Source organism: Vitis riparia, chromosome 18 (genome assembly GCF_004353265.1).
Source record: "Vitis riparia cultivar Riparia Gloire de Montpellier isolate 1030 chromosome 18, EGFV_Vit.rip_1.0, whole genome shotgun sequence".
NCBI lineage: Eukaryota > Viridiplantae > Streptophyta > Magnoliopsida > Vitales > Vitaceae > Vitis > Vitis riparia.
Window position 1 is genome coordinate 37,765,557 of NC_048448.1, and position 12,980 is coordinate 37,778,536.

At 28.2% G+C, this 12,980-nt stretch overlaps 1 protein-coding gene across 1 annotated transcript; it reads left to right on the forward strand.

The window, feature by feature from the left end:
* Positions 1 to 6,715: 6,715 nt before the first annotated feature.
* On the forward strand, positions 6,716 to 9,772 carry LOC117905832 (receptor-like protein 9DC3). Its single transcript, XM_034818695.1, has 2 exons — positions 6,716 to 7,310; positions 8,829 to 9,772. Exons 1-2 carry the CDS (start codon positions 6,716 to 6,718, stop codon positions 9,641 to 9,643), a joined length of 1,410 nt encoding a protein of 469 aa, XP_034674586.1. The 3' UTR covers positions 9,644 to 9,772.
* Positions 9,773 to 12,980: the final 3,208 nt, after the last annotated feature.

Here is a 12,980-nt window from a genome sequence, read left to right on the forward strand (position 1 = left end):
TATAATTATTTTATGTTTTTAAAAATTACTTTTAAAAATTTGAAATATGAAGTATTACATTTTTTTAATGTTTCAATTTTTTGAAATAATTTTTTAAAAAAGAAGCAAATATTTAATACCTCAGTCACCTAAAAAACTACTTGTTAAGCCTTTTGTTTATGATTGTCACAGGGAATTTCTCTATTTTTAGAAATTCCTAAAACATTGAAATTATGACAAAAAGGAAAGAAAGATGTCTAGTTCACTTTTAGTATTAATAAGCCTCATTTTGGTTCATGGAAAATATCAAGGTTATGTTTGGTTTTTGAAAAATTTGAAGAAAAATGTGAAAGAAAAAAAATAGGAAAAAAAATAGAAAAAAAAAAAAATAGAAAAAGTGAAAAAAAAAAGTTTAAACTTAATAAATTATTTTTGTTTGTTTTTAAAAATTTATTTCTTTTTTTATATTTTTCTTCAAATGTTTTGAGAATCAAATATATTCTTAAATTTTTTTAATAATTGTAATTATTTCTTATTTTTCTTTGAGATAAAACATAATAAAGAGAACTTGACATTCCTTTAGGGTATGTTTGGTTTCTAGAAAATATTACATAAAAGAAAGAAAATGCCAATGAAAATGATTTATCATACTTTGTTGTTATATGAAAAAAAAAAATTAAATATAATGAAAATTGTTAGAAACTTATATATTTTAAAATTATTTGATCTTTATATTTATGTTAAAATAATTAAAATGGATTTAAAATAGTAAATAAAAGTTATTTATTGAACTTTTATTTCCCGAAAACCAACTATAACCTTAATTATTTTCTTTTCTAATATTTTCAAGTTTATGGAGAGAAAACATGCTTAAGAAATTCCAGGTGAAGGACTTGAATTTAGGACCCGAAGCTTAGGAAAAGCCATGAGAAGCACTCAACCACATACATTTAGATGCTTAATGTAACAAACAAAAAAAATTATATTATTTTCTAAGAAAATTTATAATATTAAATAGAAATAATAGAATTTTTAAAAAATTATAAAATTAAATAATTGAACATTTTTTCATTTTTAATATATTTATATTTAAATATCATACATATTTCTATTAATAAAATTTAAAATATTAACACGTGTATATTTAATTTGATAGCATCAAAGACAAAAAATACATATTATTGATTTTTAATTTAGTCATTAGTTTTACCGCGATTCAACTATAATTATATAAAATAAATAAAATTTACCTCCAAAGAATATAAAAATAATTTGTCACTTTTAAATTTATTTTTTTTATTTTTTTATCAATTTCTTTTTTCTTTATTTCTTTTTTGATATTTTTCTTTATACTTTTCAAAAATCAAACAAGTGCTTTGTTTGAGTTTCTCCTTTTCATTTGTCTATTCATAAAACATTATTTTCCTTTTTTGAATTTTTAATATCTCTATTCTGCCGTGTTGGAAACTCCTAACTTGCAAATTCCGCCATGGCTCTATTGAATCGTAGAAGTCAAGCTCTATCTTATTTTCTTCCTCATCTTTCTCTTTTGTCCACTAAACCGTCCCCTCATGACAAGAGCCTTGATGTGTTTGCTCTTGGATCTCATCACTAAAGTAAGCACATATCATTACTTTTATGTTTGGGACCATGTATATTCAAGGAAGCTTTTTCCCATAAGAGGGGGAAAAAAAAAAAGAGGAAGACTTCCAAGTTTTCAAGGAAAATACACAAGAAAAAGAAAAATAAATATAACATTAATTAATTAATTTTTACATGGTTCTTTAAAGTCATTTTACTTATTTTTTTCTTCTCTCTCTATATATATATATATATATATATATTAATTATGTTATTTTGGAATAATTAAAATGCTTAATCTAATTTTTTTCATGAACTACTATGATCTTATGAAGGAATTGAATTGGCAAGGTTTTAGGTTTAATATTAATGTAATTGGTAGTCAATCAATTATCTTTAAGCTAATAGATATAAATTTTATATTTTAATAATTATTTAGAAGACTTAATAGATAATTTTGGAGGATAATTTATGAATTTTTTTTCTATTTTTTGTGTAATAAATGTTTAGGAAGAAAACATCTTCGCCAAGTTGCAAACTCCTGGATCAGCCATATATATTCTTTTCATAATATTGTTACTTTCTTGACTCATAAAAGTCAAAGTCAAGTGACAAGTCTCATCAAGTTTTTTATGTTGACCTATATTTTAATTACTTAATCAATTAGAAAAAATTAGTATCACTTTAATCTATTTATGATCTAGTTAAGGGAGTTTGAGAAATGGATTATAGTGATCATAAGAGCTATAACTTAATTCCAATATTGTGATAAATGGTCTAATAGAATACATAGCTAGTGAACATAATTATAACCATTTTTTTTAATTGAGTTGGAAATTTTAATTTTCTCCATTTTAAATAAAAGACAAATTATTAGGAGTCCTCAAGCAAAGAGCTCTCATGTTATTTGGGCATGTCTAACCATTGTATGTAAAAAAAATTTATATATATAATTAGGATATGTTTGTTTGATAGGATTAAAAAGTGAGATATAATTTTAAAATTATGCATTTGCATATTTAAATATAGGAAGAATAAGAGGACCCAAATATGTTATGGGTTTAACATTTTTAATTCAACATAATGTTCATTGATTTTTCAATTTCTTAATCCTTACGCCAATGCTGATTGAAAGAATAACTCCAAAAGTTTCATAACCATTTATGATGTTTCGTATAAAAGAGACTTTATCATGTTGTATGCTCCTAACTTACAAATTACTCTATTGACTCGTAGAAGTCAAGCTCAAGGGACACTAACATATTTGGATATAGGAAGAACAAGAGAAATACCTAAATAAGTTATATATTAGCATTTTTAACTCAACATAATATTATTTGATTTTTCAATTTTGTAGTCCCTACACCAATGCTGATTGAAAGAAAAACTTTAAACATTTCATGACCATTTATGACGTTTCATATAAAAGAGACTTAGCCGTGTTGCATACTCCTAACTTACAAATTACACTATTGACTCATAGAAGTCAAGCTCAAATAACATTATAACATATTTGAATATAGGAAGAATAAGAGAAAGACTTAAATAAGTTATAGGTCTAACTCAACATAATCTTCTTTGATTTTTAAATTTCTTGGTCCCTACACCAATGTTGATTGAAAGAAAAACTCCAAAAATTTCATGACCATTTATGATGTTTCATATAAAAGAGACTTTATCGTGTTGCATACTCCTAACTTACAAATTACTCTATTGATTCATAGAAGTCAAGGTCAAGGGACATTATAACATATTTGGATATAGAAAGAACAAGAGAAAGACGGTTATAGGTCTAGCATTTTTAACTCAACATAGTCTTCTTTGATTTTTCAATTTCATAGTCCCTACACCAATGCTGATTGAAAGAAAAACTCCAAAAATTTTATGACCATTTATGATCTTTCATATAAAAAAGACTTTGTCGTGTTGCATACTTCTAACTTACAAAATACTCTATTGACTCATAGAAGTTGAGCTCAAGGGACATCATAACATATATGGATATAGGAAGAACAAAAGAAAGACCTAAATAAGTTATAGGTCTAGCATTTTTAACTCAACATAATCTTGTTTGATTTTTCAATTTCTTAGTCCCTACACCAATGTTGATTGAAAGAAAAACTCCAAAAATTTCATGACCATTTATGATGTTTCATATAAAAGAGACTTTGCTGTATTACATACTCCTAACTTACAAATTACTCTATTGACTCATAGAAGTCAAGCTCATGGGACACTATAATTAATGAGCATAAGATAACACTAGTTTAATTGAAAAAAAAAACTTAACTTAAACCTTGATATTGATATTTAATTTCATATAAATATCATATTAGTTTTGAATAGAATGGGCTAATCCAAACGAGTTGTATGCCTACATCAAACCAATTATTATGAATTAGGACCCACACGGTTTTATTCAAAGTCATACTTGGTTGGTGCCTTAAATTCCACTTGTAGACTCCTCCTCCACACCAATAATGCAAGGAGTGGAGCCCAAACAATTTATGGTGGATGACTTAGAATAAAAAAAAAAAGTCAAATATTAAAATTATACCTTATTTAAGGTCTTGGTATGAATTCAAAAGAATGACAGTGCCTTATAGTAATACCACTTTTTTAATTTGAATGAAATAATTTTCATTTTTATTTGATTTTTGTTATTATTATTTTATAATAAATCAATTAAGATAATTGGAGATAAATTCCTTATTATATTTTATTTATTTGTCCAGGATATTACATTAAATCCTTCTTCACATAACTTTTTTAAGCAGATAATTGGAAGAAAATGGATAATAATGTTGTGGTTTTTTTTTCATTTTTTTTAAAGAGGACAATTATATACTAGTTCATGCAAAAACCAAGAATGAAAATTGGTTAAGATATAGAATTTAGTGGATGAAAGGAAAAATGAATGAGATACAAATAGATAAATCAAAACATATAAACTTCTCAAAATATTACAGCGCTTGTACTAGCAAAATATTAAGGCATGGTAATGGAGGAAAAAAACAATAAAGGAAAAAAGAGAAAATAATAATAAAGTCCAAAGGGGATAAGGTAGGAAAGGTAAAAGATGTTGGCATCCATAGAAAAAGGTATATAAGATATTAACTTTTAAGTTTACATGTTCTCAAAAAACATGTTTTTGCTAATTTTTCATTCTATTTGGTATCCTTTCTTTTCCTTTCTATAGGTAATAAATAGCTTCAACTTTAAAAATGGAGGATGGGACCATAATAGAGTTAATATGAAAAGGATCTTATGAATTTTTTTTTCTCGTGAGTCACTTTCTTGACTCATAAAAGTCAAAGTCAAGTGACATGTCTCATCAAATCATTTATTTTGAGTTATATGTATCTAATCAATTTGAAGAAATTAGCATCACCTTGATTTATTTATGATAGAATTGGGGGAGTTTGAGAAGTAGATTATGACATAAAAGTTATAACATAAATTAAGGTTATGTTTGTTTGTAGGGCTAAAAAGTGAGATATAATTTTAAAATTATATATTTGCATATTTGGATATAGGTAGGACAAGAGAAGGGTGTAAATAAGTTACTGGTCTAGTATTTTTAATCTCCTGTACATTTAAAAATCGACTTGTCTAATAAATTACTACATTGATGAATTTTTCAAATAAAAAAAAATGGTAATTGGATTAAGATTTTTTTCCTTCTAATAAAGCCAAACGTACATATTGTTTTTTCTTAAATATTAGTAAAGGAAAAATGTTTTGTTGATGAAATTTTAAAAGGTTTGTTTGTTTTTTTTTTTTTTAAAAAAAATTGTTTTATTTAAGCCAAGTTTCTTTCATTTTATTTTCTTTTGCAATGATTTTAATTTTTTTTAATCATTTTTTAATATGCATGATGTTGGGACATCTATCATAATATACCTAATAAAAGATTTTTTTTTTCGATTGTTTGGAACAAGTTTTAGGATTTGATGTAAAGAATTGGACTGAGATCGGAACAAGAGTAACTTATACTAAACTCTTCTTATTGTCATTCCTAAATTAACAAATCGGACTCGTATCAAGTGTTACTTATAAAATATCATTATTCTACCTCAACTCATCAGGTTGTATTTTGATTTATTATTTTAAATTTTATCTGTGTTACAAACTCCTAATTAGCTGTGTCACTTTCTTGACTCATAGAAGTCAAAGTCAAGAAAGTCATTTATTTTGAACCACATTTCACGTAATCAATTTTAAAAATTATAATCAGCACTTTAATCCATTTATGACTTAATTAAGGGGTTTTAGAAATCGTATGAGTATGTAGCTTTAATTTGTTAATTCTTGGAATGTGGAATTTTACCTTTTATAATAATTTTGTTTATGAAATTTATTTATTAATTTTTAAAAAGACTAATAAGAAATTTTTCTTTTTGCTTTCTTTGTTATGAAGGCCAGTGTGCCCTGAAACTAAGTGCTCTGGTTTCATTTATCTTATTTATAAAATTTCATTTTTCTACTTCAAATCTACAGGATGTATTTTGATTTTATTTCTTTTTCTTTTTTATTTTTTACAGTCCCAATCTATACCAGTGCTGATAAAATATAATAATTAAAACTCTAATGAGCTGGAAACTGTAACAAGAAAGGTCTTCTTTGATTGCTCCTGTTTAAGCTGGAAATTTCCGAGAAGACCTTTCTTTAAGATTGTTGAAGTTATTTTAAGTAGATTAAGGAAAGTCATTAAACTCAACTTAAATTCAATTAAAAGACAAATTATTAGGATTGAATATTATTTTTAAAATTTAAAATAATTCATATTTTATCTTCTCTTTTTAAGTTATGTCTAATCATCATATATGAAAATTTTTATATAATTAGATTATGTTGGTTTGGTAGGATTAACATGTGAGATATAAAATTTAAAATTTGTTTTATGAAAAAAAAAATTATTTTTATTTATATCAAAAGACCAACCAACGTAACATTGTGGTCTTTCTATAATGAGAAATTTTAACAATAAAGTCTTCTCTGGTCCCCCATTTGAGTTGGAAATTTCCAAGAAGTTTTCCATAGCGAAGAAGAGTAGGGTAAAGTTAGAGTGAATCATTTTCATATAAAGTGAAGAAATACTCATCACCATTTCTCTCATCCCACCTCACTCTCTCAATTGATTTTGGGTAGAATGATGTCTAAACTCCTCCTCTGTTTTATTTTCTTCTTCTCATGCTCTCAACTTCTTTCCTCTTTTTCGAATTCCACTAAACCATTATGCCCTCATGATCAGACCCTTGCTTTGCTCCAGCTTAAGCAATCATTTTCTATCAAAAATTCCAGTTCTTCGGATTGCGATAGCTATGGTGTCACGTCTTATCCCAAAACAGAGTCTTGGAAGAAGGGTAGTGATTGTTGCTCATGGGATGGGGTCACATGTGATAAGGTAACAGGCCATGTAATTGGGCTGGACCTCAGTTGCAGCTGGCTCTTTGGCATCATCCATTCCAATAGTACCCTCTTCCTCTTTCCTCGCCTGCGAAGGCTCAACCTTGCTTTCAATGACTTCAATTACTCCTCTGTTTCAGCTGGGTTTGGCCGCTTCTCAACCTTGATGCATCTCAATCTCTCCTACTCTGGATTTTCAGGCCTAATTGCACCAGAAATCTCTCACCTCTCCACCTTGGTTTCACTCGATCTGTCTGAGAATTATGGAGTAGAGTTTGCCCCGCATGGCTTCAATTCTCTGGTTCAAAATTTAACCAAACTGCAGAAGCTTCACCTTAGAGGTATTTTCATCCCTTCAGTTTTTCCTAATTCCTTGCTAAATCGGTCTTCTTTGATATCATTAGATCTCTCTGCCTGTGGATTGCATGGGAGATTCCCTGACCATGACATTCATCTTTCGAAACTTGAGGTTCTCAACTTACTGGAAAATAATGATCTCAGTGGAAACTTCCCACGATTCAGTGAGAACAATTCCCTCATGGAATTGTATTTATCATCCAGAAATTTCAGTGGAGAGCTTCCTGCTTCAATTGGCAATCTAAAGTCTTTACAGACTTTGTATATCTCCAATTGCGAATTCTTAGGGTCCATCCCTGCTTCTCTAGAGAACCTTACACAAATCACTTCCTTGAACCTCAATGAGAATCTTTTTAGTGGTAAAATTCCAAATGTTTTTAATAACCTTAGAAATTTAATTTCATTACACCTTCATGGCAACAATTTCAGTGGTCAGCTTCCATCATCAATTGGAAATCTAACAAATCTTCAGGACTTAGACTTGTATGATAATCAGCTAGAAGGAGTCATTCCTTCTCCTGTAAATGGGTTTTTAAGTCTATCCTATGTCGACTTAGGATATAACTTATTCAATGGGATAATACCATCTTGGTTGTATACTCTACCATCATTGGTGGTATTATATCTCGATCATAACAAACTCACCGGTCATATTGGTGAATTCCAATGTGATTCATTGGAGGTTATTGTTTTGAGTATGAATGAGTTACATGGGTCAATTCCAAGTTCAATATTTAAGCTTGTGAACCTTAGCCATCTTCATCTTTCTTCAAATAACTTGAGTGGTGTTTTGGAGACAAGCAACTTTGGAAAACTTAGAAACCTCACTTGGCTTGATCCCTCAAACAACATGCTCTCATTGACAACGTCCGACAATTCCAACTCCATTTTACCCAACATTGATAGCCTAGACCTTTCAAACAATAAGATTAGTGGAGTATGGTCATGGAATATGGGAAATGATACACTATGGTACTTGAATCTCTCTTATAACTCAATAAGTGGGTTTGAGATGCATCCATGGAAAAATATGCAAATTCTAGATCTTCATTCCAATTTGCTGCAAGGACCACTTCCAATTCCTCCAAATTCTACATTTTTCTTTTCAGTCTCCCATAACAAATTGAGTGGAGAAATTTCACCCCTAATTTGTAAAGTGAGTTCCATGAGAGTTCTTGATTTGTCTAGTAACAACTTGAGTGGCATGCTTCCTCATTGTTTGGGGAATTTTAGCAAATATCTCTCTGTTTTGAATTTGCGAAGGAATCGATTTCATGGCATCATTCCTCAAACATTTTTAAAGGGCAATGCTATCAGGAATCTTGACTTCAACGATAATCAATTGGAAGGCCTAGTACCTCGATCTTTGATCATTTGTCGAAAACTTGAAGTTCTAAACCTTGGGAATAATGAGATAAATGATACATTTCCTCATTGGTTGGGAACTCTTCCAAAGTTGCAAGTTCTTGTTTTGCGTTCTAATAGTTTCCATGGTCATATAGGGCGTTCCAAAATCAAATCCCCATTCATGAGCCTAAGAATCATTGATCTTGCTCACAATGATTTCGAGGGTGACTTGCCTGAAATGTATTTGAGAAGTTTGAAAGCGACAATGAATGTAGATGAACGCAACATGACAAGAAAATATATGGGAGAATATTATTATCAAGATTCCGTCATGGTGACAATCAAGGGATTGGAGATTGAATTTGTGAAGATCTTGAAGGCTTTCACAACAATTGATTTATCAAGCAACAAATTCCAAGGAGAGATTCCAGAGTCCATTGGAAATCTTAATTCACTTCGAGGGCTCAATTTATCCCATAACAACCTTACAGGACATATTCCATCATCTTTCGGAAATTTGAAGTTGCTTGAATCATTGGACCTTTCTTCAAACAAGCTCATTGGAAGAATTCCTCAAGAATTAACAAGTTTAACATTTCTTGAAGTTTTGAATCTTTCCCAAAACCATCTAACTGGATTTATACCTCGAGGTAATCAGTTTGATACATTTGAAAATGATTCATACAACGGGAACTCAGGGCTATGTGGATTTCCATTGTTGAAGAAATGCACAACTGATGAAACACTAGAGCCTTCACAAGAAGTGGATGCAGAGTTTGAAGGTGGATTTGATTGGAAAATCACATTGATGGGATATGGATGTGGATTGGCAATTGGCTTTTCTCTTGGGTGTCTCATTTTCTCAACTGAGAAACCTAAATGGTTGGCAACGATGGTTGAAGAGAACATTCACAAGAAGATCAAAAGGTCTAAAAGATGCACTTGCAAGAGAGGAGCAAGAAGGAACTAGCACATTCCAATTGCATTGTATTTTGTGTTATGTTTTACAAATAGATTTTACATTTGTTAGTAAATAATCTACTTGTTATTATAAAAGTGTAATATTGTTTGTAAAATTAAAATAATGTTATTTTCTTTTTCCCTTTTTTTCTTTTTTGTGACAATGCAATAGTCATTAGGTTCAATATTTTTCAAATCAACATGATAACTTAAAATTCATCAAAGAGCAATTTCTATATTTTAGAGATTAATCAAACACTATTGGATATTAAAGACTTAGTAAGAATTTGGACATACTTCTAATTTTTATTCTTTTAAAAAAAACAAAACTTTTATACAAGTGGGGACTTACATTATGCTTTCAAAACTAATTTTAAAATTTTTTTTTTAAAATTTAAGAACACGAAGTTTTAAAAATTTTAAAAAATCTTTTAGAAAATATAAGATAAATCTCCTTTCTTGCTAAAAAAATGACTAGATTTTATAGAAGAGTTTAAAAACAAAAAACAAAAGACAAAAGTGTTTCCAAACACCACCCTTTTTTTTTCCAATAATTCATACTTTATTATTATATAGGGAAAGAACAATAATTTGTTTATATTAAATATGTATGGGTATATTATAACAACTAGTATTTTATTTGATTAAAACATGTGTAGTAGCTGCGACCAGGCCAAGTTTAGACCACGACAAGGCATAACCATTGCAACCAAAGCTCAATTGGTATTTCATTGGAAATCATTTTTCAAATATATGTTATTGAGAAATGTCAACTATCACATTATGGAAAAGAAAAATTTACGAAAGGACCACTTGATATCTTTTCATTTGAAAGAATATCATTGTTAGTGATCTATGTTAAATATTTAAATCAATTCTATAATTGCTATAGATATTTGAAGAAAAAAACATAAATAAATTATATAATTTAACATTTTTCAATCAATATGACTTTAATAAATAAGGTTGAAGATAGTGCACAAAATCAATAAAGAAAAAGCACTTTTTTTTATAATTATTCATTTAAACAAACTAATATTCATTCATGTTATATTTATCTCTTACCATTTTAAAATATTAATATTTATTTTAAAAATATTAGTATGCATTGTAATTTTTAAAAATAGTATTATTGATTTTAATAAAAAAATTATAAATTCTAATATTCATTTTTAAAAGTTGGTGATTTCGGAAATTTGTTTCTAATATTCATGAATTTATACTCGTATCTTTTTATCAAAATAAATAAATAAATAAATAAATAAATATTATTAATTTATTATGAATAGTGTGATTTTTAAAATATAATACTTGATTATTTAATAAAAATGTTGTTATTTACCATAACTTTTTTTGAATTTATTATTTATTATTAATTCGAAGAAATAAAATTTTAATATTTATTTTGATAAAAAAAAACCCAATGATATTTTTTGGCGTTATAATAATAAAGTTTATTTTTATTTTCACTTTCTATTTAAAAAATCTGGAACTAAAATCATAAATAAAAAAAAAAAAAATTGAATCCATTTTCATTCACATTTTTATTTTAATATGTATAGAAATTTAATCTAATAAAATTAATTTTCAAAATTAATTTTTATTATATAAAAATTCAACTGATCACCTTATCTCTTTTATTTATTATTAAACTCAGCTTCAATTGTAAATTTAAAAAAACAGCCAAATGTATACAATCTTGAGTGGGGTCCACACTACTGCCACATGCTTTATTTTCATTTTTTTTAAATTTAGTTACTTCCACTATTTTTTAAATAAATAAATAAATATTAATATTTCTTATTTGTGTGTTCGTTGTGATTAAATCTATAGGTAGTTCGCATTTTCTAATTTTGATTAGATTTATAAGATGAAAGCAAACGCATTTGGATTGAGCAAGTTTGAGGAGATAGGTGGATTTGGGCCTTCTCAAATTTAGATTTGGGCCTAGAACACGATTCAAAGCTCAGTACAGCCCAAACTGCACACGTCTTATTGGGTCTGAATTTGGGCCTATTGACTTGACCTGGGCCAACCCGATTCAATTCAATGGGAGGCAATTTGGTACCATCATCACTAATAGTATACAATTGCTGGTCTAATTTTAGTATTCTCTGCGTTTTTGAGTTTTCTCAATCCCAATTCACTAGCCAACTTTTCATAGTTGTAATGGGCATTAAACAAGGTTTAATTTATAATTAAATATAATAAATATAAGAGAAAAAAATGTTAAATTTTTTTTTTCTCATGTTTGTTTATTATAAAAAAAATATAAGAGAAAATAAATATAATTAAAATTAATTATAGATTTATTTATTTTTAATTCATTTAATCTTTATATAGAAGAAAAAAAAAGTGAAATGAGTTTAAAGAAGAATATAAAAATAATTTATCACATTTAAATCTATTTTTAAAATTTTTTATCATTTTTGTAGGGAAAATTAGGCTAATCCAACCTATGGTAATCACCCTAGGGGGGAGGGGGGTGAATAGGGTGATGGTCTCTTTTTACAAATTTAAACTATGTGAATGTAAGAGACAATTATATGCAAGTATATATAATAAGCAATATAAAAACAATTGCATATAAATTAAAGAGTAGGGAAGAGAGAATGCAAACACAAGAGTTTATAGTGGTTCAGTGCAACCCGACCTACATCCACTCTCCTCTAGCTTCAATCTCAAGCTTGAGGTTCCACTATTTTAAGGCTTCCAAACCAAACTTTCAAGCAATACAATTGGATTATGATTCCAATTCACCCTCTTGGACTTTTGGCTCTAAACACCCTTTACACTTCTCAAGAGATATCCCACTCTTGAAAAACTTCATCTCAAAGATTTACAATTAAATGATCTCACAAAAATCCTAGCACAAGAACTTTAAGCTTAAATGATACAAGAAAACTAGGATTGAAAGGTGCACTAAGGATATGCAAGTTTTAGAACAATGGTGCACTCAAAAACACTCTTTCAAGGCTTAAATATATTCAAGAAAGGTTTGAGAAGGTAAAACTTTTTAAACAATGAAGATTGAAGCCTTTTTATAGAAGAGAAAAGCCAAACTAGCCGTTTGAGGGTTCGACCGATCGAGTTAGGGGTCGACCGGTTAACTAGCCGTTAGCATTAAATGCTTGGCAGGTGACCGTTAAGCCTTAACCGGACCTTGACCGGGAAGAGAAGGCCACTAAGAAAGAGAGAAACTTTTTGGCTTCCCTCGACCGGTGGTTGACCAATTGAACCATTTTTTGGTTCAACACCCAACCTTTTTCAACTTAAAACATTTTAAAACAAGTTTGAAAAATATTTAATACAAGGTTTTAGTTGAAAACATGAAATCATTAAATTCT

Excerpts from the sequence above, each read along its gene's own strand:
- LOC117905832 (XM_034818695.1), top strand. The coding sequence starts at position 6,716 with ATGTCTAAACTCCTCCTCTGTTTTATTTTCTTCTTCTCATGCTCTCAA. Across the intron at positions 7,311-8,828 it reads GCAGAAGCTTCACCTTAGAG|GGCGTTCCAAAATCAAATCC; the intron begins GTATTTTCATCC and ends ATGGTCATATAG.